The following is a 27,926-nucleotide window of genomic DNA, read 5'->3' as shown; positions in this document are numbered from 1 at the left end:
ACCAGGGCCAAGGATCAAGCCTATAACCAAGGTATAGAACCTTGACCAGAATTGAACCCATCACCCTTCCGTCCATGGGCCAATACTCTATCCACCTAGCCAAACCATTAGGGCACCTCAATAATTTAAAAAAATCATTTGTTTTTTAAAAGAGAGAATGTGTTTAATATAATAAGTGTGAGTCTGCGATGGAATTACATCAATTGAGAACACTAAGTCATCTTGTACAAGGTTCACCCAGGGAGAAAGAAAAGGTGGCGAGGAGGCGTTTCCTAGGAGAGCCACCAGGTGGAGCCACCACCACAAAACCACTTCATGGATGGTCCTCTGGATGGACTTGGGTAGAAACCCAGCAAGAGTGCAAAGTAAATCTAAATCAACAATTGTTCCATGGGACACTCATTACTTTAGTGTTAATGTCTTAGAACCAGGATGCAGTGATTGAAAGATGATAGAAAAAAAATCTAAAAACCAGTTTCATAAATGGCTTACATATAAAAATTGTACAGAAAATGTACAATAGCAATACCCCTCCAGAATGGCTTTTTCCAGCCATTTCACCACTACCACGGTCCCAAGAGGCAGTACTACTCAGATAAGAAAATGAACAAGGGCAACATATTCTAACATTAATTACTGGCCCTGACACAGGCTCCCAACAGAACCTGTGCAGAAAAGCAGTCTGGGATCAGTTACTTTAAATGACCTCTCCAAGGTCTCTTTACTCTCAACATTTCAAGAACAAAGGCCCACGGGGGGGGGGGGAGAGGATATGACTATAAATGTATATACAGGTACAACCACACAGATATATGTATTATTGAATAACTATAAATTATATCCATCCACATTCATTGCCAAGCTGCCAGTTTTACTTTCATTTCCTCGTGGGAAAGACCAGCTCAGGTGATAGCCAAGAGTTTGCACACAACAGTAAAATCTTTTCCTAACTCTTACACTTCTAGCTACCCATAAAAGCCAGCAATTTAGGTCAAATTGACAGGTGGTTTGGAAACTCAAAGAAAAATCTGACCCAACACACCATACTTTCCGATTCCTAGGTGACTGGGGGTAATTCACATTTATTTGTCATAAAGGAAATTTGAAATGAAAAACATCTTTTTTTCTACATAAACAAATCCCCAGATCTCACATCCACCTTAAATAACAAAGCATTGAAAAACCAAAGCAAGATGACCTTTCCTTTATTAAGGACCACACTCTCCCCATCCTTTGTTTATAGTTTCATTTCAAACAAAAAGCCAACTGTCTATCAAGATCCAGACCAGTGCCTCAGAGACAACACGAGGGTTCCATGCCAACATATGCACATTCGCACACATGCGCACATTCACTCATATTCTAATGAACAAGCCAAAGGTACCTGGAGAAGACTATTCCAAGTAGCCAAGTAAATGCTAAAGAAATGAAAGCTTGAAATAAACATTTCCCCTTCAGCAGAAATAAAGGAGGGAAGTCACTATGGCCCGATCTGTTTAGGGATTAGAATGACTAGTGCTGAAATTATAAGGAAAAGAAAAACAAACATTAGGTAAAATTCTTCTGACAGTTACCAGCAGCAGACCAAAATGGAGATCCCTCTTTGCAGCAAACACTAGGCCCATATTAATGTTGAAGGGCATGTGTGTGTCACCCATCCACACACAAAATGAAGTCTGAAGAATTTCTGCACTAATTTTTAAAGCAACAGTGTGTCACCAGAGGCAGAGCAGCTGTTGATCCCTCTGTTAAGGAAAACTTTTGAATTAAACCTGCCTGAAGGACAAAACACATGAGAAATGAGCCCACAGAGAAATGTTTTACAATCAAAGTCATATCCACATACCAAGTCAGAGAGCAACCCTCCCCCAGTTCAACTTGACTCTCATCTCAGAGCATCAGTGTTAGAGCATCGGTGTTACAAATAACATCTTTGAAACCATTCGACCTTTCAGCATTAATCTCTGGAAAGGGAGGTAAAATGCAAATGCATAACAAACGTTAAATAAAGATGGTAAAAGCAGTTTATCTTTTGAAAGGCAGATGCCAAGTAGCAGCGCGACTTAAAAAGATGATTATAAAGTACATTTTATATCAAGAGAGCATAACAACAACTATAATAATAATAATAATAATAATAATAATAGCAAAAAATAATAAATGTGCAAAATACAATAGAGACTTACCAAACACTGAATTCATGATAAACTGGAAATAGAAACAAGGACATATAAAGCCAACCAGAAACTTGCGGAATGGCTTCACATTCAGAATGACAGAAGTAAGTAAGAGACATATCCCCACATTGCCATAAAAAAGATATAAAATATGAAGCATTTTCTCAACATTCCCCAAGTGACAGAACCAACTGGAATTGCTTGCAGACAGGGCTGCATGGTGTTTTTCTGCTCCTTCTATCGGCCTCAACACCAAGCACAAGGGCAGGCCCATAGCAGGTATGCAGGAAACATGCTATTGAATGCTCATTTGTATCTTCACAAAAGTGAGGAAGGAACACTGTCCAAAATTATAGGCAGCAAGAGGTGCTTGGTGAGAAGCAGCTTCCCCATGATGCCCACTAACAAGGCGAGAACTGGGAAACGAGAGCCCTGAGACAGAAGCTGGTCCTTACATAGGCCAGCAGGGGACTGGGGACTTGACCTACCAACTGAATAAAGTTGGTCTAGAAACCCATCTAAGGATGAAACGAAATGATTTCTTATTTCATTTTAATTCAAGTAGAAAAGAGTCCATATTCAAATAGACAAAATCCTCCTTGCTCAATTTCAAGTATTATTTAGCATATCTGCTGTTAAACTCAAGGTGTGAATGTATTTTTTACAAAACTCCTCCCTATAGTGATGTTGCAATTTAGAAGGGGCCATCGTTCTCATATGGTTTCAATGATAGAAAAAACAAAATGATAAATCACTCTCCAAAGGAAACACAGACAACCTTTTTCAGTCTGGTTCATGAGAATGACATTTGTCTCCAAGAAAAATTTTCAGATTTATAGCTCCAATTTGTCAACATTCTGAGCCTGGGATAACTTTAGGATATATAATATCCATGCTGCAAGTTGAAATGAAAAATGACTTCTTGGTTCTTGGGGAAGGCTTGTTTTAAACAGGAAGCTCCTTCACTGTGACTTAGGTAAAGCCCAGAGAAGTGGCCAGGGGTGGAGCAAATAAAACTGTCCTTACAGTCCTAATGCCTGAAATGGACAGCTGATGACAGCCAAGCCATCTGGAGGACCTGCATATATCTCTCTCTCTCTCTCTCTCTCTCTCTCTCTCTCTCTCTCTCTCTCTCTCTCTCTCTCCCTCCCTCCCTCCCTCCCTCCCTCCCTCTCTCTCTCTATTTCAGTCACATCTTTTTCTCAAACGAAAAGTCTACGAAGTCATTCCAGTACCTCCTTAAATCAACTCTGCAGAAACCTGCAAAGGTTAAAGCTGAAAACGAAAACTAATCACTCCCCACACTGATTTTTCCACAGCCCTGGCCTTTCTCAAGGCTATGAATAGCTTTCTTCAAACGTGGGGTATCTTCTGACCTTATTATGCAGGTGCCTCGGGAGGGCGAGCTCAGCCCACACTGTGAGGCCCTACAACCATTCAGCTCTGCCGAAAAGTGAGGCATGTCACCAAATGCAAAATCCGCTGGACACAATCGGGCAAACTTCTTCAGCTAAGTCTGTCTCAAGTTCAGCACCCAGCGAACTTGACTCATCATAGAAACCAGACTTCACTCTTTCTTTATTAAATCAACGCTAAGCCTATATCAACTGATAAGGCCCATATATAAATAGTCATCTCACTTTTGATAAATGAAAAGAACTTGTGTTAACTCTTAAATCCTCACAGGGCAGGCTCACATACTGTAAGAAATCAAAGCAGGCTATTACTAAACTCTGAAAGCAACTTCCCTCCATAACAACAGCCATAGACAAAAACATCTAACAGATTTTTAGGGACCAAGCTGGATGGAAACAAAGGGAAGGAGGAGACTTTGGTCATTTACAAATAACTTCTTCAAACTTGAAAAATTGGTTGGACGGAAGTGTTTCCAAGTGACTAGAATCATCCCACAGATTTAGCCTCTGATCCTTGTTTTAAGGGGGAAAAAGTGGTTTTTCATTGATTTGGGGGTGGGAAAAAATGTAGCTTTTGAGCTCAACACAATGAACTATTTATCTGGCCTTACAAGGCCAATCAATCCACCCGCTGTTCAGTATAAGGAGTAGTAGGATCCTGGTAGTCTTGATGGGCGGGGGCAGGGCCGCAAAGGGCACTGGGCCTGGCACACAATGCTTCCCTTCAACTGGAAATTTATGTTGGGCCCAGGTGACCCAGGGGTCAGCATGAAGCCTGGGACAGCATGAAGATGCTTTGCTAAATGTTTCATATTTACAGAACGCCCCATGTGCTAAGGTTTCAGAGCCACTGCCAGATTCCCTCTATAAAATACCTAAGAGTAAAATGTTGATCAGAATCAGGCTGCGGGCCTAAGGTGAAAGTTCCAAAAAGGAACATAGCCAGTAAGCTACTCTTTTTAATTCCATTTTTTTGGTTAATGAAGAATTTCATAGGGGACCTCCAAGGCCAGATTTTTAGTTGTAAAGAGACAATTAACTAAAAAGTTTGATCCCTTTATTGATTTGAAGTTCGGTATTTTTACCAAACTCATCCAGATAATTACCTTAATTCCTTAATTAATTTCTTATCTTGTGAAATTTCATTAATTACCTTAATTGTCTTATTTACTTTACAAAAGCAGGGCTAGCAGAGAGGCCTCGCCGCTGATCAATATGTACCTCAGCTCAGGGCCCCCAGCAGCATCAGGAGGAAATGAGGGCTCAGATCAGCAGGGGTTTGGAGACATGGACAGACACTCACTGAGCTCTAAGCTGTCCAAGCCCGATGAGAGCAGGCTGGCCTCAGGAGCTCTGGAACTTATTTGCAAGAATGTAGGAGACACTTTTGGGGACGACTGTAGGTTTACAGCAAATTACACTTAATTCTTAAAATGGGTAATCTCCTGCATTGGTAGGAGAAGGAGATGAGGGGAAGGAAGAAGAGGGGAGGGGAAGGGAGGGGAGGGGAAGGGAGGGGAGAGGAGGGGAGATCCTATAGCTGCTAACCATTGTGGGCCTCCAGCCAATTTTTAATCTGAATAATTTTTTATAAAAAGGAAACGAAACCCAGGGCAGCTGGAGGGGGTAGAGGAAGAAGAAGGAAGGAATAGACACACAAAGCCATGGCTCAAGCACTATGATCAATGGACAGTTTATTGGACAAATTCTTAGGCTGTCTACATTTTATGAAAGATTAGGTGTTCTTCCCCGTGGTTATGTAAACTTGCCTTTTTTTTTTTAATGGAACTCTTTGCTAATACATTTCCTGCCCCTGCTTTTGAACAGCTCTATATTTCTCTTTAAGGAAGTAATAAGCCTGTGAAAAGCCTGCAGCTGACGCTAACCTACCTCCGGCAGGCTTAATGTGTGTCCTGGTTGATCCACCAGGAGGGCAGGGTCAGGGAAAAAACAGGGAGTCTAGTGTGACCAGAATCTAAAATTGAATCGAATCCTCTCTGCAGCCTTATATTCTCTCTCCTATCGTTTCAAACAACAATATCAGAAAGCGGAGGGGGGTAGAGGAGAAAACAAAACTCCAGCAAGCTACTACCTAAAAATCTGCCTCGAGGTCTCAAGTGAGGCTGGTTAAAGATTTCTTGGTTAGATGAATGGATGAGCTCTACCTTATATGTACTGCCTCCTGAACTGACAGAGACCAGGTGTGCCCAGGAGCCCAGCAGTTAGAGATAGAAAGACCCTGATAAAGCCTGCCCTGAAATTAAAAAGAGCGCATGGCCAGACATGGACACAGCCTGCACCATAGCATTCTCTAAAGTCATCTTCCATCCTTAAAAACAGATATGAAAGCAAAAGCTGAAGTGCTAGAAAAATCATCATTCACAAATGTAGTTTACTTTCCCACTGTCAAAAAATATTATTAGTTCCCTTTATTATAGTTATTGTATCGTTACTGGCCGTGTGTGTGTGTGTGTGTCCAAAGTGTATACTAAAAAACCCAAAAGGGCAAATGCCAGTCAATTTTTCGGCAATGTGAAATTTGACATAGTTCACCCAGTAGTCTTGGTTTATGTTTGTGTGGGGGAAAGGGGCTCTTTCTTTTTTTTCCATACCTCTCTTGTTGGTTCTCAGAATTGTTTCAGAAGACAGCAAAGCATTTCCACTGGACACTTCGTGCATGGGCTTTTCTGGAGCTTTGCTGGAGAGAGGGTCTTTCTTCATCTCTTTCTTTATTTCCTGTGAGGACAGATAAGATGAAAACAAGATTGTAGTTTGGTATTTTAAAATGCTTCTTTGACTATCTTATGCTTCAGTTTTCTGACAATCAACTACAATGATCTCAACTCCGTATACCAGGATGTTTTAAAAACACCATTTTCTATATTTTTGTAGTTTTTTCCCCTTAAGTTTCTCAGAGATGCATCTGGTCCCATAAGATGAAATAATGGCCGACATGGTGATGTGACCTTATGTGACTATGCCATTCCAAGTGGCCATAACCACACAGCTGTGACAGTCCATTCTACTTTTTTAACAATGGCAAGCTTTGGCCAAGCAGAGTCATCCCTTAAAAGCCTTCTGGTTTCTATTCTTCCCAATAGGGGTTTAGAGAAGTAAATTCCCAAATCACCATTGTGCCCCCAATTATGCTAAATCCAAAAGAATATGATTTAAGTTCATTTACAGTTATCAAGTTCTCTGGCTTTTTAACTCGTAACAAAGAAAAATATAAGGATAATAAGTGACATAAAGATTGTCATTCTAGGCCTGGGGTCAGCAAACTATAACCTGCCCCCTGGTTTTATAAGTAAACTTGCATTAAAGCAAAAATGCCTTCATTTGCTTAAGTATTTTCTACAGCTGCTTTGAGGCTACATAGCAGAGTTGAGTAGTTGAGAGAGAGATCAAAGCCTAAAATACACAGCTCTTTACAGAAAAAGTTTGCTCCAGGAGTTCTTGTATCAAAGCTCCATTAACATATAGATTTTTAAAACCTGATGGCTGATATTATGACTTCAAATTACTTTAATAATTCACATAATTCTTTTCAAAAGCATCATTAACCTGAAATGATAATAACTCACAAACTGCAGATCTGGAGCTTGTGTGAACCCGTAATCACAATGACTCGGTGAAAAAGAGAGCTAAGGGCTAGACCCAATGATGGCTGAGTGGCAGGAAGGCTCAAGGATGAAAAATGTTCTTTAGAAAGAACAAAGGGGCAAGAAATGGGGAAGGTCTACTTCTATGGAATGAACATGAAGATGGTAAATTAGGTAGGGGACCACAATCTGGCCTGGGCAGAAGCAGGACAAGAACAAAAGCTTGTCAAAACACAGCCACTGCCTGGCAGCTTCCTACATACACACCAGCGTTACTGTAGTCAAGTCCCAGTTGCTGAATGGCTGGCTGGGTTCACAATAGCCTCACCCTACTTCCCTCTCTCCCTCCCCGCCTCCCTCACCAGGGCCCCACCGGAAACCAGCAACTGGGGCTGGCGCTTTGCTGGCTTGCGAGTTTCAGCTGGCACCCCAGGCCAGCACAGCACAAAGCTGTGTGCATTCATGTATATGCACATGGACTCCCACCTCAGCAGCCCAGCACCTGCTAAAACAGCAGTTGCTGGGGGTTTCTGCAGCTTCACAGGCAGATGGCATCAGGGGACAATCTGCAAACATTGCCCGCCTGAGGCACATGATGAGATGCTTTCTTAGTGGCGGCTGCCAGACTATGGCTCTACAAGTAAAGAAAACAAACTGCCATGGGGGCTCATTCTCTAACAGCTGGTTCTTTGGGGGGAGAACAGTTGCTCAAACTTCACTTTCCATTGCACTGTGGATATGACTGGACATCACGTAATACAGTGATGTAGCATCCAACGTTGCCGTGTAGTAATTCAGAGAAATTCGGTGGGCTGGGTGATATGACAAGCATTTGCTTAGCACTAACAGCTAATGGCACACAGTTGGGGAAGAGGCAGGAAGGGGCAAATGCTTGAGAGACTGGGGTGGTTATCAGAGATGGCTTCAGAAGCCACGGTTTGTTAAGGGTGCTTGCAGGCCAGGCTTCAGAGCAGCATTCCATGTACCTGGAAAGGCTGATCTGGTTAAGCAAGTGTTTAAGGGCAGAGAAACCAGCACCAGGAGAGGTGTCGGTTCATACATCCCAGAGTCCTTTGTCCCCACAATGATTTTTTTACATTTGCCAGATTGAGAAGCCTAATGATGACCAAATTTCTCAAGCTGATTTTTAGATGAAAGCAGGGAGAGGACAAAACATAACGTGCCCTGTGTTTTTCTGGAGAAACCAATCAGACACACGGGTATGGGCAGTACATCTTGCTCTCTGCCTGTACAACACCCAGATACACCAGGCTCAACATAGCGCCACCCAACCCCAACATCTCCGCTCCATCCTATCCCTTTTCTCTTGGATAAAAGGAGCTATTCTGTGTGGTAGTCCATTATCTACCCACTTACCCAGGCTGGAAAAACCAGTGTTAGCCCCATAACTAACGAATCACCCAGTTTGGCTTTATCTACTTCCTCAATTTCTCTGTTTCTCTCCATTCCTCCCATACTGCCTTAGAAACAATGAACACCAGCGCTAGCTGGTTTGGCTCCATGGATAGACCCTCAGCCTGGGACTGAAAGGTCACAGGTTCAATTTCAGTCAAGGGCACATACCCGATCCCTGCTCTCTCCCCGTGTTGGAGCCTGTACAGAAGGCAACCAATCAGTGTGTCTCTCTCACATCTATGTTTCTCTGTCTCTCTCTATCCTTTTCATGCTCTCTAAAAATCAATGGGAAAATATCCTCTGGTAAGGGTTATAAAACAAACAAACAAACAAACCCATGAACACCAGGCAAATAACTTGAGTAAACATTTTTCCAAAGAAGATATACAAATGGCAAATAATCTCATAACTACATGCTCAACACCATTAGTCATTAGGGAAATACAAATCAAAATCACAATGAAATACCCCTTCATACCCACTAAGATGGCTGGATTTTTTTATATAAAAAGGAAAACAGTGTTAATGAGGATGTGGAGAATTGGACCCTTTTACGTTGCTGGTAGAAATGTAAAATGGTGCAGTCACTGTGGAAAACAGAACTACCATATGACTAAACAATTCCACTCCTAGGTATATACCCCAAAGAACGAAAGCAGCGACTCAAATAGATACTTGCATGCCGACATTTGTTGCAGCAGAGCTCTCCTGCTACACCTCACCTCTCAGGAAAAACTGTTCTCCTGTCTTTAGCAAGGAGACTCAAAATCACCTCACCTTGCCTCCAGTGGAGACCTTCACTTCCCACCATGCCTGAATAATGCACTACTGCTTTCTCTATAAGCCCATGAGTCTTAGGCCCAAATCCTGGGAGTCTCTTATCACCCATACACAAAAAGCTCTTTGCTGCAGAGGAGGGTGGAATTGGCACTGGAGTAACTCCTGCCTCCAACTGCCAGCTTCTGGCTACCTGGAGCTCTCCAAGGTTCTGATCCAGGTGGTAGGACACTGGATTTCCTAGATTTGAGTGTTTCTAGCCCCCAACCCTCAACTCAGCTTTTTTACCACCAAGCCTATGCTTTTAACTATTATGTTAAGAATCTGGATCTCAGTGGTAGAGGCCACACCCTGGGCCAGATGTGTGGGCCATGGGGCTTATAGAAATCCTACATGTCTACATATATAAATCAGCAATTATTGCACTTACTTAAAAACACTAAAGAATAATTAGGTATCAGCAAAACTCTTAGGACCATGGTCGGCAAACTGCGGCTCGCGAGCCACGTGCAGCTTTTTGGCCCCTTGAGTGTGGCTCTTCCACAAAATACCATGGCCTGGGTGGGTCTATGTTGAAAAAGCGGTATTAGAAGAAGTTTAAGTTTAAAAAATTTGGCTCTCAAAAGAAATTTCAATCGTTGTACTGTTGATATTTGGCTGTCAACTAATGAGTTTGCCGAACATTGCTTTAAGAGATAAAGGAAACCCTGTTTCTCTTTATCTCAAAGCTGATGCTTTAACAATGGAAACTCGGCATATACAGTAAAATTAAGGCCATCAATAAGATATTGATGCTACATTGACACCTGAGCCGTGTGGCAAGGACCGCCCAAGTAAAGAGAAAGGAGGACTCATACCACTCCTGTTTCCCAAAGCACTATGCTGTTCAGAGCCCAAGATGCCCCCCCCCCCCCAATCTGGAGGCCATACAGCCCCAATAATGCCACTCTAGCAAAATTTCTCTGTGACACATTTAGCAACCTGCAAACAGCAGCCTCATTGGGCAAATGCATAATTTGCATGCAACTGGGAACTACCAGTAAAATAGCATAGTCTGCTTTCTGACTATGCTTTCAGTGGAGCTGCCAGTATGTAGACGGCTGCTGAGCCAAGTCGGCTACTTTTCTCCCCTCCCTCCCCATCCATTATATACTATGCACATGCTGGGTTGAACCTTAATTTCTTTCAAGTAACCAAAATACCACACAGTAGGATACCAATGAAGAGCCAGTTTGGGACCCTCTCTCCTATTATTCTTTATGTCTTCCACCAACTTCATGGTAAATGGAAAGAATGATGTTATGAATTGTTGTTTTTTAAAGAAAAAAAAAAAAAAAATATATATATATATATATATATATATATATATATATATATATATATATACACACACACACACACACATAGCCCATTGAAATGAACAATAGGGTGGTGAAGACCTAGGCGATTATAGGGGCTTGGAAGAAGGGGATAAAGGGGGGAAATGGGAGACATATGTAATACTGTCAATAATAAAATAAATATTTTTTAAAATAGAACTAGTCCTGGCATCATCATTTATTAGGTGGGTGACCTCGGGGGCAATACTGAAAGACTCTAAGCAGCAATTCTGTCTCTAAAAAAAGTCTAATGCTAAGTGCTTTGGCATCACAGAAGTATCTTCAGAATCAAACAGTGAATTGGAGAGTACTATGCAAATTATTTATTGTCATTATTAATGTCATCATTAAATAGCAAATGCTATAAAAAGAACTACACCTAATAACACAATGAGCTTCACAGTGAGAATGTTTAGTGAAAGAAGCCAGACCCAAAATATGACATACTGTATGATTCCACTGATGTGAAATTTGACAACAGGCAGGACTAATCAATAGTGAGAGATCTCTGAACAGCAGTTAGCCTGTTACCTTCAGATACTGCCTGTGAAAGGTACAAGAGAGCCTGCTGGGAGGATGAAAATGTTCTATAATTTGGTTTGGGTGATAATTGCACAGATGTACACACACCTAAAAATTCATTGAACTGTATTTCTAAAATCTCTGTACTTCACTATATGCAATTTCAATTTAAAAGAACACAAGCGCTTAAATCAGAAGACAGATTCTTTTCAATCAAAATGTGTTCACATCTTGTCCTAGAAGGTGAAAAACATGAAAAGCGAGTGTTTGGGTCTTTTAAAATTCCTATCAGAGGGAGGAAGCTTTCTGGGATCAACATTAAGGAAATGAATGGTCAGAATGTGCCAGCTGCACCCTCCTCAGTGCATGAGCCAAGTGCATCTCATCTAACTGACACAACCAGCTGAGTGTCCCGCACAGCATCCTTTCTCTACATCACAGCTGCTTTCCTCGTGTCTTGCAGTATTTCTTTCTCTCTTTCAGCCAATAGTACAGGCACATGTGCCTTGGCCTGCCAGAAATTCTGGTCCTAGGCTTCCCTCTGCCTTAGAGAGAGGCTCAGCAGGGTCCCCTCACTCAGATGCAAGGCACTGGTCTGTTTCTCTCTGGAGGTAAGGCTTTCTTTAGAGCCAGATATGGCTGTGGGATCACAGCTGTGCCCCCACACTAGTTCATGGAAAACCTTTTGCAATATCACCACTGGCAGGAGATAAAAGGAAATCTCTAAAAACAAACCCTTACACCAAATCTGCTTATCAAGAGAGTTTTGAATAGCTACTGAATCCAAGAATAGCACGTTGCCTCCCCATGCATATCTTCCTGCCCACCCCACGCAAAAGGCAAGTTGGAGCAGCAGTCACCCAAAAAATGTCCTCTGCTTGCAGAACTGCTTTCCCGGCGTTTGGCTCCCTTCGTGAAAGGCCAGGCAGCCTCAAAAGTCCTGGGAAAACACCGCAAGTGTGCGGAAAGCAATGGCAGAGCACCAAGAAGTTTCAGCTGCATTTATAAGATTCTGTTTCTTTAAAAATATATATATTTCATTAGCACAATTTTCAAAAAATACCCATACTGTTGAACCATGAAATGGAACAACTTCGTTAGAGACAACTGTAAAGAAATATATCTATATATCTATCTATCTATCTATCGATAGATAGATAGATAGATAGATAGATAGATAGATAGATAGATATACAGTATATGCAGTGTTTGAAGTAATGCAGCAAACTATGAAAACTTAATAAGTGGATTGGTGGGCACATGGGTATTTGTTATTCTGTTTCTGTCTTTTCCCAATGCTTGAAATATTTCATAACTTCCCCTAAAAATTACACAGTGAAACCACGTTGACATCTCATACCACAATGGCTTTCTTATATGTACAAAATATGCTGCCACTGAGAAAAGTGCTCTGACATATCTTCATAAATATACCCAAGATATCTTTGGCTCAAAGCAAACAAGGAAAGTTTTTTTTTTTTAATGTAACTGTCATGTTTCTATGTAAATCTTCAACCACATATTGGTAGTATTTTTTCCCAAAAATCACTGATAACAGAAAACCAGGCAAGAAGCTCTTGATTTGCAGGACAGGAATGAATGCTACAAAGAGTTCAGCAAGAACTAGATACCAAACAAAGATCAGAACAGCTACCTCCATGTCCCAAAGAATAACACAGTCACTGGATATGCAACACAATTACCTGCATGACAGTCATCTCTATATCTTTATATACAATGCCCATTCCCTGCTGAACAGCTAGATTATTACCATTGGATCAAAGGATGTCGATACCAACTAGCTGTTTGGACATGCTTTAGTAGGCACTGAATAAATATTTGTCGTATAAATGGCCAATTTAGCAGAGTGTTATCAGCAGGATGACTATCTATAGACAAGGGGAAGCGTTTTCATTTTAGTGCAAAACTATGACAGCATGGAAATCTGTATCATCCCTACAATGATACAAATGGTGTTCACTGGTTCACAATCAATTCTCATCTCACAGGGTACAGATAAGGCTTAAGAGTGGTAGGAAGAAGATACAATAAGAAAATTCACGCAATGCCTCATTTTTGAAAACAAGCAGTACTTATTTCTTTATTAGACTGGAAATATTAGACATTCAAAATAAATCTAGTCACTTAAAAAATGAACCTTAAAAGCACTAGAAGAAAGCACGGGAGAAAGATTTTACAATCTTTAGGAAAGACAATTTACACTGACACAAAATCCAGAAGCCACAAAACAAAGGACAGATGAATTACAGAAGAGTATAAATACAATATAGAAAAGAAAAAGAAAATTCATCAACAAAGACAAATGTCAAAGTGGGGGAACAGTGCCAGTTACAGAGAACTCATACCTAAAATTATAGCATTTACACCTACTGAATTATAATGTTTACTAAGTCCTATCACTAGAATCTGGGCTCTCAGAATGCTATCTCTGTTTTCACAGCACGTAGTGCAGTGCCTGGCACACAGCTGGTATTCATATAAAGAGTAAGTACAAGAGATATAAAGAGCAACCACAAAACTTTCCCAAGGTTGACAGCCTAGATAGAGTGGGAGGTACACAATTTTTTAAAATTATAATGAGATATCTTTTTTCCTTGATATTAAATATCATGAAGTTCCTCAATGGACCTCTCCAATAACCACTGAATTTATTAATTCTGCTGATATGAAACGTCATTTTTATCTATGAGATTGGCAACAATGAAAAATTGATAGTTTTGGCAATAGTGTAGAGATAGATACCTTCTCATCCTTCCCAACAAGAGTATAAATTGATGTATAAATCAGTACATCCTCTCTGGGAAGCAATATGGCAATTATCTATCAAAAATTTAAATGCCTATGCCTTTTGACTCAGCATTTCCACTTCTAGGAATTTTAAACTGCAAATTTACTTGCACATGTGCAAAACAGCATATGTACAAGATTAATCATTATGGCATTGCTTAAATTAGCAAAAGACTGAAAGAACATAAATGTGTGTCAGTAGAGAAGTGGTTACATGAATTATGATAAATCCAAATCATGTGACTCTCTCCCAAGAATGAGGCTGGTCTGTTTCAATAAGGAAAACTGCCAAGACACGTTGCTAGGTAAAAAGGCGTAATAATGTATGCTAGCATTTGCATGAGCATGTGCATACTTCATTGTGTGATACAGAACAACAAACCAATAACTGAGGCTGTCTCCTGGGATGGAAAAAAATGGCATAGAGACAGGGAAGCATATATTTTGTGCCTATTCATTGGTACCATGTGCCTGTGTTAGCTACACAAAATTTTAATTAATTTAAAAACTAATAATTGAAATGTGTTTACTACTTCCCAATCAGTAGACTACTCTTTCTGCAAACAGGAAGAGTTCACACTGGCCCCTAATATAGTTTGGTTATATAATTTCCAGTACTCGTTTTTAAAGTCCCAATGCAGTATATATGAACACACACAGTTAAAAGACAGCTCTTCAGTCTATATATTTTATCAAGAAGGGAAACTGAAAAAGTTAAAATGTCAGGGAAATCACACCAGGCCCCAAAACCATTTTTTTCAATTATATGTTATAAAATTCAATTTTAAAAAATACTTGTTATTGATTTCAGAGAGGAAGGGAGAGGGAAAGAGAGGAACATCAATGATGAGAGAGAATCATTGATTGCCTGCCTCCTGCATGCCCCCTACCGGGGATCAAACCCACAACTTGGGCATGTGCCCTTGATTATAATTGAATCCGGGGCCCTTCAATCCACAGGCTGACACTCTATCTGCCGAGTCAAACCGGCTAGGGTCAAAATTCAATTTTTTTGAATTATAAGTATAACTAATGACATGACAACAACCCAGAAAAACAAAATGCATATAAAGTGACAATATTAAATCTTATTTGTAGTTTTAGTATGGGTAGAAACAGTTCACTTTGGTGGCTGGAGTGCAAATAAGAGTTTGGACTGAGATTCCTAAAAAATATGACCCAGCAATCCCACTTCTGGATATTTGTCCGAAGAAATCAAAAACACTAATTTGAAAGATATATGCACTCCTATATTCATTGAAGCATTATTTACAATATCAAAAATATGGAAGCAACCTAGCTGTCCAATGATAAAGAAGATGTAGTACCATGGAATATTACTGAGCCATAAAAAAGAATGGAATCTTACCATCTGTCACAATATGGATGGACCTAGAAGGTATTATGCTAAGTGAAATAAAAAAAAAAATGAACAAAGACAAATACTATGTGATTTCTCTTATATGTAGAATAAACAAACAAACAAACAAACAAAAAACAAACAAGCAAACTCAAAGATACAAAGAACTGATGGTTGCCAGGTGGGAAGGGGTGAGGGGAGGATGGGCAAAAAAAATAAAGGGATCAGTCAATACAAACTTCCAGATATAAAGTAAGTCATGGGGAATGTACACCACAGGGAATACAGTCAATAATATTGTAATAACTATGTATGCTGACAGATGGGTATGAGGCATTATTTCACAAGGTATATAAATGTCTAACCGCTATGCTGTACACCTGGAACTTATAGAATATTGTATGTCAAGGAACTGTTTGACATTGAAATTGGTTCTCAAAAGAACTGGTGGCCCAGAAAGAAGTTCACTACAGACTGATTCATATGCCTTTCAGAATAACAATTATTGCTTGTCTTATTTTTGATTCTTAAAGTATATTTTCAGTAGGACATGATCTCACTCATCTAGAGGAAATGGTGAACAACATAGACTGATGAACAAGAACAGACCCAGAGATAAGGAACCATGGGTCAGACTGTTGAACCTCAAAGGGAGGGTGGGGATAAAAGGGAGAGATCAACCAAAGGACTTATGTGCACACATATGAGCCTAACCAGTGATCAAGGACAATAGGGGGGTGGGGGCATGAGTGGGGGAGGTAGGGGATTGGAATGGGGGGGGGGTGAGGACAAATATGTGATACCTTAATCAATAAAGAAATTAATTTTAAAAAGAATATTGTATGTCAACTATATATTTTTTAAAATTTTAAGACAAAAAAAAAGTTAAGCAGTTTGGGGTTATTTACTTATGCTCAAAAGGGTTAATTACATGATCTCAAATTGAGCTCCTTAAAAAGTGGGCACTTTCTCCATCAGTCCCTTCCGGAAAATTTTTAAAGTGTTTCTGATAACATCATACCTACTCCACGAAGCAGTGCTACCTGAAACACAGGAACTATTGGATCAAGTGCTAGGTAAACAGCTTGCTCTTGGAGAAAGAAAAAAAAGAGGAAGGGACTCCCAAAGTCCAATAGCCATTTCTGCCATCTTTAACAGCTTTGATGATGATTAAGAGCCTGTGTTCCTTTGGCCCTTTGTTAGAGTCCCTGTCACAGCACCGACCTCTGTACACTAAATATGAGTCCATAAGTCTCTCTCACAGCTACTCTGTGAGCACCTCAGGGATAAGGAATAGGTCTCATTCATCTTTTATCCCCAGACACTCAATAAATGGTAGCCAGCAGGCACTCAATAAATGGTCGCCGTTGTCATTAACTCTATCACTTATTAACAGACATCTGAGTACCTACTATGTGCCATGTACAAAGGAAAGCAGTATGTGTATCTAACTCAATGTTAATTTTTGCAATCACAGTTGCTTCTACGACTAATAAACTAATAGAATAATGTAAATGCAATAGGATCTTTTACATCTAAAGAGAAGCTAGACATATTTTTAATTTTCCTGGATCTCCTAAAAACTATGGAATTAGCTTGCAATTATGTATACTATGATTTCATATAGAGCAATTCATTTCATGCTCATAGCCACACTGAGAACTACAGAGCATATTATCTCTCTCTAACAGGGGGGAAGTGGGTCCCAAGAGGAGTCCAGGCAATAAAGGATTGAGTGAGGGCTGAGGCCCGGCAGTCCCATGTCAGAGAAGGTCACACCATGCTCCACCCACCCCATGTGTGTGCTCCTAATGTTGTTCTTGGCCTGCCCTGGAAGACTAACCTCTAAACTGCCATCTAAAAGAGGAGACACAAGGAAAATGGCCACAGAATAAACTTTCAGAAGGGACCAGTGATTTGAAAACTGCTTCCAAGTAATTTGTGAATTTTTACCAAAAAAAACACACAACACCTGTTTACTGGTTGTTGAAAGAATGTTTATACACACTTCCACCCAGGATAACTTGATTGTCAAGAATAAATTATCCCGAACCCATGACAAAACAATGCCATTTCATGCTCATTTCCTGATTAAAGCTTTTAGACAGCTGGGCATTTTCATTTCTCAGAGCTGTAGGGAGCTATGTAAATTTCCATGCAGCAACTCCAAGATCATTAATCTAAGGAAAGCATGTGCCAACAGAATCCCAGATTTTATATTGTTTCAGCAAAGAAGAGGAGGGGCAGGTTAATCTAATTACCCTATGTGTGGTCACCTGACAGTGGTTAACAGAAAGATCAAATGCTAAACTGTCCAATCAGCAGAAAACTGCTAAGTAATGAGGCATTTCGTATCGCAAGAGGAGTGGGAAGAGGGGAGTAAAATTCTTCCATTGCCTGAAACCAGATACTATAGCAATAAAAAGAATTATACTGAGCTTATAAGAATGATATGCAGAGTATTTTAATTATCACAAGGAGCTTAGAGCATAACTATAGCCCTGGCTGGTGTGGCTGGTTGGGCACTGACATGTGCACCAAAAGGTCACTAGTTCGATTCTGAGTCAGGTCACATGCACAGGTTTCAGGTTCAATCACCAGTGGGGGCGGGGGTTGCAGGAGGCAGCATGTTTCACATCAATGTTTCTCTTTCCTGATATTTGGAGAGAGGGAGACAGAAAGAAACAATTTAAAAACCTCAAAAAAAAATGAAAGCACAGCTATAAATCTCTCTCTCTCTCTCTCTCTCTCTCTCTCTCTCTCTCTCTCTCTCTCTCACACACACACACACACACACACACACACACACACACACACACTCAATAAGACTGGAAGATACTTCTAGTAGAGGATGGCTAACCAGAGCTGAAGACATCAGGAACCAGACACAAGTGGGCACCCATAATTAGACTCACCCTGCATCCGTGGCCATGCATTTGGCACTTACCGTTCAGGGCCGGCTACTGTTATTTTTCTTCCCAGTAAGAAGCAGCTGTGTTTGAAAAGAGCAGCATTGGCTTAGACAGCTGACACTTCAGTTCAAGTTCTGGCTCTGACACTGCTGAGGCTGTAACACTGGTGCCTCGCATTTGTTCGTTGTAAAACGGGAGATTAAAATGTTTTGAAGATCAAATGAGATCTAGCGGATAAAGGCACAACTTCTGGGTTCCAGGGCTGTCAGGCCCCATCAGCAGGAGGGGGAACCCCGTCTGCCAGTAGTCATGGGCCAGGTACTGAGAAGCGGTGAGTACTAAAAGGAAAGACCTCCTAATATACAACTCCTACTGTGGTTCATTTGGCAGAGATCTCAAAAAATTAACTTCCATGCACTGTCTCTCAGAAAGCTACTGGAGGATGTGTCCCACCAAATCAAGTGAGTGAAACAAGACAGGGAAGGATCCAAGAGGGAGGGTAGTCAATAATGAGAGAGGTGATGGGAATTTCCTGGATAGCAGCTTCCAGAGCAATCAGCTCTAGTTGGAAGGTGCTGGTATTTTTTCCAGGGGCGAGGGAGGGGGCGGGGAGATATTAGGCATTTTATAGAGCTATTTAGCTTAAGGTATGAGAAGATTTGGATGTCCTGAGATAACCCAACAAACAAAAAAGAATTATCTGTAAGGAAAATGAAGTTACATAAGGAAATTAAATGCAGCACATTCTTACTTCAATACTCTATCATCACTGCTAAAGTAATGAAGATATATATATATATATATATATATATATATATATATATATATATCCCACAGTGCTAAAAAACAGTAAGTATCAGGAGGTCCATGTCCATTCTCATGACCTTGTCTTCTAGGAGACAGTCACTTTTCAGTATGAGCTATTGCTTCTAGTATTCACTGTTGTAACTTCTGAATAATTGCACGCATTGCTGTCTTCTGCTCTGTTGATTCTAGACCTTCTCTGTTACCTAATATGGTAGTTGAGGATTTTGCTCACTTATGCCCCCTCCCCCATACTCCACCCTTCCTATAAGCTAACATGTCAGGTTTGGTTTAATCTACGTTGAGTTGAGCACCACTGCGTCTATAACTTTGCACATACACACAAGCAACAGATTCCCAAAAGTGAAATTTCTGGGTGAAACACGTGACATATCCCCACTGTCAACAGATCATGCCAAATTGACCTCCAGTTTGTCTCAATTACACTCCTACCAATAGCATGAAAAAGTACCAGTTTCCCCATATCAGGTATTTTTAAACCTCTTAATTTTTGCCAACCTGGTAACAGAAAATTATAATAATTTCTATTTATTTAATTGGTAAAAAGGTTGATCAGGTTTTCATATGTTTACCATCTACTGGACCTTTTAGTCCTGTGATCTGCTTGCTTGTGTGTTTTGTTAGTTCTCCTACGGAGCACATTGCCTCTTCCCTTTCATTTACAAGAGCTCTCTGGGTATTAAAGAATTATCCCATGGTCTTTCATATATGTTGCAGAATTTTTCTTTTATTTGTCACTTGGCTACTTCTCTATCAATTCTATTTCTTTCCAAACAGAAGTTTCTAGTTTTTATTTGGCAAAACCCAACTTTTTCCCTGGTTTCTTCTTAGATTTGTGACATGATTTGCAAGGCCTTCTCTTCTCAAAGATTATTGTTTTAACACACACACACACACACATATATACAAATAAATACATACATACATACATACATACATACATACATACATACAAAAAATAGTCCCAGCCGATGTGGCTCAGTTGGTTGGATTCCCAGTCAGAGCACATTGCCAGGTTATAGATTCGGTGCCCAGTTGAGATGCATATGGTAGGGTAGGCAACCGATTGATGTTTCTCTTTCTCCCTCTCCCTTCCTCCATTTCTCTCTCTTAAAAAAAAATTAAAAAATAATAATAAATAAAAACACATTTTAAAAAAAATTTTAAATGGCCATTTTTCTAATTATTGTATGGCAAAGGTTAATGCATATTATTGGAAGGCCTCTCGCTCTTCCCCCACCCCTCTCCCAAAGAAGAAAGGAACACCCAGAAGCTCAATTTAGAATAACGCATTCTGGGAATTACAAAACCCGATTTGAGGTGCCTGGTTTGCAAAGCTTAGGTTTGAGAGGGAGGAAGTATTTCACAGTGGTAAACTGCCAATGATAGCAGCTAAGATAGGAGTGTCTTCAGTTGTGCTTAGAAATATCTGCCTTCATTTAACATCAACAGGTTAAAGATGAATACTATTAAATAACAGATAGTCACAACTAAATTTGGTCATTTTTTCTCAAAATAGACTGCTTGACTCGGCCAGCATGGCTCAGTGATTGGGCATTGACCTATGAACCAGGAGGTCATGGTTCGATTCCCGGTCAGGTCACATGCCCCTGGGTTGCAGGCGCAATGCTGGGGGTGGGGAGGGTGGGGGGAGTGGGCTGGGGTACGTGAAGGAGGCAGTTGATCAATGACTATTTCTCCCTCTCCCTTCTTCTCTAAAAAACAATAAAATATGTATTTTTAAAAAACAGACTGCTTGTCTTCTACCAAAAACAGAATCCTCGTTTCCTCCTGAACCTGATCCCTGACGGGCATTTTATAAAGCACAACTGCCCCACTCTTTCACGGCACTGGGCAACTAAGACCCAGAGGCCCCCACAAGTGATACTAAATCCTCAAGGACACTACTCCTTACCCACCCTACAAATGCGGAGAAGGAAATTTTTTTCTTTAAAACAAATAAAAAACCCTTTCCTAGATTTAACCTTTTGGCTTCCAGGACAGAGCAGCATGGGAACAGAAGAAAAGGCAATCGTACATCATCATTCAATCCTTCCAAAGCTCTGATGTGCCTACTATGTGCAAGGCACTACTGGTAACAATCATTATACTCTCTTGTCTCTGAGTTTGACTACTCTAGAAACCTTATATAAATGAAATCATACAGTATTTTCCTTTTGGCAACTAGCTTATTTCACTTAGCACTATATCCTCAAAATTCATCCATGTTGTAGCATGTGTCAGAATTTTCTTCTTTTTTAATGCTGGATAATATTCTATTGAGTGTATACATCACATTTAATTTATTCATCTTTTGAAGGACATTTGGGTTGCTTTCACTTTTGGGCAACTGTGAATAATGCTATGAACATGGGTGTACAAATGCCTCTGAGAACCTGCTTTTAATTCTTTTGGATATATACCTAGAAGTGGAGTTGCTGGATTACATAGTAATTTTTTTTTTTTGAGGAACCACTATACTGTTTTCCATAGCACCTGTACCATTTTTACATTCCCACCAATTTCTCAATATTCTCACCAACAGTTATCTTCTGTTTCGGTTTTTTAATGATAGTCATTCTAATGGGTATGAAGTCATACTCATTGTGGTTTTGATTTATATTTCCTTAGTGATTAGTGATGTCGAGCATCTTCTTATATGTGTGTTGACCAACTATAAATATTCTTTGGAGAAATGTCTATTCAGATCCTTTGCCCATTTTTTAAAAAAAGTATTTTTATTGATTTCAGAGAGGAAGGGAGAGGGAAAGAGAGATGGAAACATCAATGAAGAGAGAGAAGCACCGATCAGTAGCCTCCTAGATGCCCCACACTGAGGATTGAGCCCATAACCAGGTATGTGCCCTGATTGAAAATCAAACCATGACCGCCTGGTTCATAGGTCGATGCCCAACCATTGAGTCATGCTGGCCGGGCACCTTTGCCCTTTTTTAGTCAAGTTATTTGGTTTTCATTTTTGTTTTTGAGTTATAGGTTATTTGGATTTTGTTGTTGTTGTTGTTGTTGAGTTATAAGATTTCTGTATTATTCTAAGGCCAAAAGTCATATGAAAATATGCTCAAAGTCACTAGTCATCAGAGAGATGCAAATAAAAATGGCAACACGGTACCATCTCATGCCTGTCAGAATGGCTGTCATCAACAAATCAACAAATGACAAATGCTGGCAAGAATGGGAGAGAAAGGAACCCTCGTGCACTGCTGGTGGGAATGCAGACTGGTACAACCACTGTGGAAGACAGGATGGAATTTTCTCAAAAAACTACACATGGAACTCCCATTTGACCCACTGATCCCACTTCTATGAATATATCCCAAGAAACTAGAAACACCAATCAGAAAGAATATATGCAACCCTATATTCACAGCAGCACAATTTATCATAGCTAAGATTTGGAAACAGCCTAAGTGCCCATCAGCAGATGAGTGGGTTAAAAAACTGTGGTACATCTACACAATGGAATACTACGCTGCAGTAAAAAAGAAGGAGTTCTTACGATTTGCAGCAGCATAGGTGGAACTGAAAAGCATCATGCTAAGCGAAATAAGCCAGTCAGAGAAAGATAAATATCACAAGGTCTCACTCATTTGTGGAATATAATGAACAACATAAACTGATGAACAAAAACAGATCCAGAGACAGAGAAGCATCGATCAGACCATCAAACCTCAGAGGGAAGGTAGGGGAGGGTAGGTGTGAGGGGGAGAGATCACCCAAAGGACTTATATGCATGTATATAAACCTAACCAATGGACACAGAAACCAGGGGGGTGATGGCATGAGTGGGAGTTGGAGGGGACAATGGGTGGATAAGGACACATATGTAATACCTTAATCAATAAAGAACAAAATAAAATTAAAAATTAAAAAATATTTCTGTATTATCCTAGATGTGAACACCTATCAGATACATGACTTGCAAATATTTTCTCCTATTCCATTGTTTTTTCACTCTGTTGATTATGTCCTTTAAATCACAGAAGTTTCAACTTTGATGTAGTCACATTTATTTTTACTTTTGTTGCCTATGTGCCTTCCTCTTCTAAGGACCCTGGTGATTATAATCTCCCTAGCTTAAGAACTTTAAAAGCTTCACAGCTTATGTAAAGTTCCTTTTGCCACATAAGGTAACATATTCACATGTTCTGAGAATTAGAATGTACACATTTTTGACAGCTTACTTCATCTTTGAAACAAGAATAATGGCAGCATCTAACTCAAGGGTTGTTATGACAACTAAACAAAAAAACACATGAACTGAGCTCAGAACAGCGCCTGACCTACAGTAAATGTAAACAATTATTAGAACACAATGCAAGCTTTACAGGAGACACAATTATGACTGAGGGTACTGATAAGAACAGAAGCTGGGGTCATTCATTTTGCCTGGGAGAATGAAGTGCCTTCTCTGAAAGGGTAACTAACATACCAATTTGGTGATAAGAATTGAAAAGGGAGGCCAGAAGGGAAAATTCTGAATTTCCTTCTATAATCTTATGTTGGCATTCACATCTCAGAAATATTGTTTCTTTCCCCAGAAGCCACATCTGCTTTCAGACAGTAGCCTCGAGGTGATTGGTTTTCTTTATTTATAAGGAAACATGCTCAGCTGACTTTCTGAGTCTCTCCTTAGTAAACAATTCACAAACTTTTTTCCCAGAAAACTATTTTTAGAGTAGAAAGGGATTCAAAAGAAGAAGAAGAAGAAGAAGAAGAAGAAGAAGCAGCAGCAGCAGCAGCTCATATTTATAAAATTTGTCCTCGAAATTTAAAAATAGCTCTAAAAATTTGGTGATGGGCCTGCCCCACCCTCACCATCACCCACCAGAGAGAAAAGATAGATGAAGCAAGCTTGGAGACTCTGGATTTTTAAAAAGTTGACTTTGCTTATCTTTTCTCCCTGGAATATTCACAGTAAATAGCAGGTATACTGAATATTGAAGGGAAATAGTAACTACTGATGTTATTCTCAGCTCTCCTTTCATACCCACTGGGAAGCTGCAACCATTAACTGGCTGAGATAGAGAACAATTTCTCATCCTGCCTTGTCCTCTCATTACGAACCTTCTCTCTGCCCCACATTAACAAAGCGGTCTAGCTTCAGTTCGTGTGGAGGTTTGGCATTTCTAACTTGGAGGTTAATTTGCTCTGAACCCACACTGGGAGCCTGACAAACAAGTGGTGTGGTTTTAAGTCACACAGAGGAGACATGTTGATAACAATGCATTCTATTGGTATCCATTTTCCAATTTACTGCAATTGAACATACAACACGCAGACACACAAAACACACCTGCCGTTGTAATTTGAGATTGTCATCCATCCACAAACACAGATGAAGAGAATCACAGGATTTATTATGCTCCTGAGCTGTCTTGTTGCTCTGTGTCTGTTAGGGCCAATCAGCTATAACTACCCCAACCCAACAATAAGAGAAACCCCCAAAAGGTTAAATATGGAAAGAACAGGCTGGTGACTCTGTTTTAAATCTCCATGACATATTGAAGGGCGGGGGTAAGCACACAATAATATCTTGGGTTCAATCAAAATAAAAAGGATCACTGTAAAATTCACACCCTGCCTTATCAATGAGATATTTGAATTCAATACATATTGTCCTCAACCCCATAACTACTCAGAGTAAGGCTAAAACCCACCTAAAGTAACTGGCTCAGCCATACAACCAAACAGAGTGTATCATGAACATTCCTGAGTATACCAAACAATTCTGTGTGTCTGGCACTTGTCTTAGAGCTTATATAATATGGGCAAAGACCTGTGTTCCCCTTGAAGGAAAAGAAACAAACACAAAATACTTATTCATGGTGTCTATGTTTAGAAGAAATAGAATATGCTGAGTTTTCAAACTGAAATAGATGTTCACAATATGAAAATTAAAATGGAGTAAAAAAAATATCCCAGGCTGATCCCCAATTCTGCATTTTTGGAAAAGTAATCCCATGGTCTTATTTACAAGTCAACACATGAGTACATTAACTCTTTAAGATACTTCCTCTATCCACAAAAAGTTAGATGTGATTGTCGGAGACATTCAGGTTGAAAAGGCAGAGCGAACTTGACATTTCACATCTTGTTTTCCTGTCTGCCCAAGTTCAGCACAAAAATATTTTTAAATAAGTAGAAGAAGCTAGTAAAGTTTCTTCTCTTGAAATAGAAAACCTCCTATTAAAAGTAGAAAGAGGCTTTCTACTATAAGGTTTATTGCACAATATTAGTTTAAAGCAGCATTATAATTTATTTTCATTGCAAATAGTCCCTGCATGGTTTTCCATCTTTTCAAATCAATATTATTATTGATTTAGCATCACTTGGCAAACAAACAGAAAGGGTTAAAATGCCTTAACTACTTTCCAAACATAGACACCCACAGCTATGGTGCTATTTGTAAGGTTGACATTACTCATGACATTAAGTGGCAAAACACACAGGGGGCACTTCATGTTTTGTTTTTTGTTTTTTACAGTAAGAAGGTGTTTAATACAGTGTGTGCTTATAATAAAACAAAATATTGAACTCTCATATTTCAGTTTGAGTACTGGAGTAAAACTTCTAGAGCCCTATCTGATTTGGCTCAGTGGATAGAGTGTCAGCCTGTGGACTAAAGGGTCCCAGGTTTGATTCCAGCCAAGGGTACATGCCCAGGTTGCAAGCTCGATCCCCAGTGTGGGGCGTGCAGGAGGCAGCCGATCAATGATTCTCTGTCATCATTGATGTTTATATCTGTTTCTCCCTCTCTGAAATTAATAAATTTTTCAAAAATTAAAAAAAAAACTCCTAGAAATGTCTCCAACCTCAATGTAGCTCAATGGCTTTAAACTTCTCTCTAATCAATATTATGGAGCATTTCTAAAGGCAGATAAGACATTCAATATCATATAACCAGAGACCAAAATCCAGAATTTTATCTTTTCCAAGTTCTCATGTTGAAATCTGACTGATAATCTTGGTCCACAACCCTCCTCTCTCATTGAAAATGCATGCATATAGTCCAGACCAAGGGTTCTTATTCTGGGATTCACAGACAAACATCTAAATTTAAAAATGGGCAAAGGTTATGAATAGATTTTTCACCAACGATGAACTGCATATGGTCAACAGGCATATGAAAACAGAAACTTAGCAGTAACAAAGCATGCATATATCAAATAATGAGATACACTATGGGACACCCTGAATCTTGAAGGGAGACTCTACCGAGGGGATGGGAAATGTGGCCTCCCAAGCTACTGGTAGCAGTCCAAGTTGGCCCACTTTGGGGAAGACCAGTTGGCAACAGGGATTATATGTCTTTAAAAAAGCACTCATACTCGGAATCCAGTAACTTGTCTTATAGATACTTATCCAAGAGAAGTAAACACAAATGTTCTCAAAAGTGGAGGATACGATTTGTTCTTGATGGAGAAATCAGAGCAATCTAAGATTTAAAAATTGGGACACTTCAAAGTAGAGCTGTGTGTTTTCAGAGTCAACTATGAAAGTAGCTGCGAAGCCAGGAGTCCTCAAAGCTATGGGGACAATAACGATGGACCATGACCTTGAGAGGATGCCCTAGGCTCCCCACTCCTGCCTCAATGGTACAGCTCTGTTTCTCTCTGTCTTGCCTTTGAGGAGAGAGTTTTGAAACTTCAAAAAGCTTGCAACATATCACCAAGGTTGTAGAAAACTAAGTGGAATTATCTTAAAGTTAAAAATTGGTACAATGAAGATTTTTGTATCCATGTAAAATTGAGTTGTTGCTTTTAAAAATGTATTTTTAGTGCACTATTCTTAATTTTTCTCCTTTGTTAGTCATGTTTTATTTTAGTTGTATTTATTCTGAAAAATAAAAATATTGATGTTTTTGAAAATTGGTTGTAATTTTATGTCTTTACCACAATTAAAACTTTAAAAAATGCTAACACAATACCACCTACAGTATGATCCCATTTTTGTAGAAAAATAATAAATACCTATCTGTGCTTAAGACAAACGACTGGAGAGCTAGAAAGTGAATTCTCTACCATGGCTATCTCTAAAGGGGGGATGGGTGACAGATTAGTTTCATCTCATGTTCCTTTCTTCATGTTATAAATTTTAAATTTGAACATTATTTAAGAAAGAAAATGCCTAAGTAGGTGGTAAAAATTAAACAGATTCAAAACACTGATTAAAGTAGGAAAGAAAAGGGGGGAAATAGCCTGGGAGAGTTATTTAAATTATTGTTGATGACGGTGTCCTTTTTAAAAACTCAAAGTTATTACTGACAAGAAGAGAGTCCCTTCTGCTTCTAGGAGAAACCCATCCCTAGCTGTGAGCTCAAACAGCTGAAGAGCAATGTTTCAATAAAGGAAGCCACCGGTAACCTCTAACAGCTTTGGGAAGCATTGGGACCCTCAAGGCAGAAACAAGAAAAGAAAATGAAATGGAACGAGAAAGGTCAAAGGGAAAATATAGCAATCAGAAAATTAAAGCCAGCACAGCTCCGGGCCAGGTTTTAAATATTCAAGGGGAAAATTCTAGACATAATAAGAGATATTTCCCCAGCTTCCTGAGTCACCACCCACACTCCCTCATTTCCTCTCCTTTGCAAAGCTGAACATTGAACATGAAAATTAACGGGAGCTGTAATAATGGCTCCCAGGAGGAATGGTTTCTGCACAAGAGAAAGTTGAAGGAAGCATTCAGCTTTCTGGAAATATCCCATGGAGATGA

At 39.7% G+C, this 27,926-nt stretch overlaps 1 protein-coding gene across 5 annotated transcripts in view; it reads right to left on the bottom strand.

The window, feature by feature from the left end:
* Positions 1-27,926, bottom strand: part of SH3KBP1 (SH3 domain containing kinase binding protein 1) — a 342,961-nt gene that overhangs the window by 192,068 nt on the left and 122,967 nt on the right. For all 5 annotated transcript variants that reach the window (XM_084869578.1, XM_084869576.1, XM_084869580.1 and 2 more), the window contains one exon: positions 6,205-6,328. In XM_084869578.1, the coding sequence (XP_084725704.1) occupies positions 6,205-6,328 (124 nt within the window). The remainder of the gene's footprint in view (positions 1-6,204; positions 6,329-27,926) is intronic.

This window comes from Pipistrellus hanaki, assembly GCF_964339955.1.
Source record: "Pipistrellus hanaki genome assembly, chromosome: X".
In the NCBI taxonomy this organism is placed as follows: domain Eukaryota; kingdom Metazoa; phylum Chordata; class Mammalia; order Chiroptera; family Vespertilionidae; genus Pipistrellus; species Pipistrellus hanaki.
This window is presented reverse-complemented; position numbering and strand designations above follow the sequence as displayed.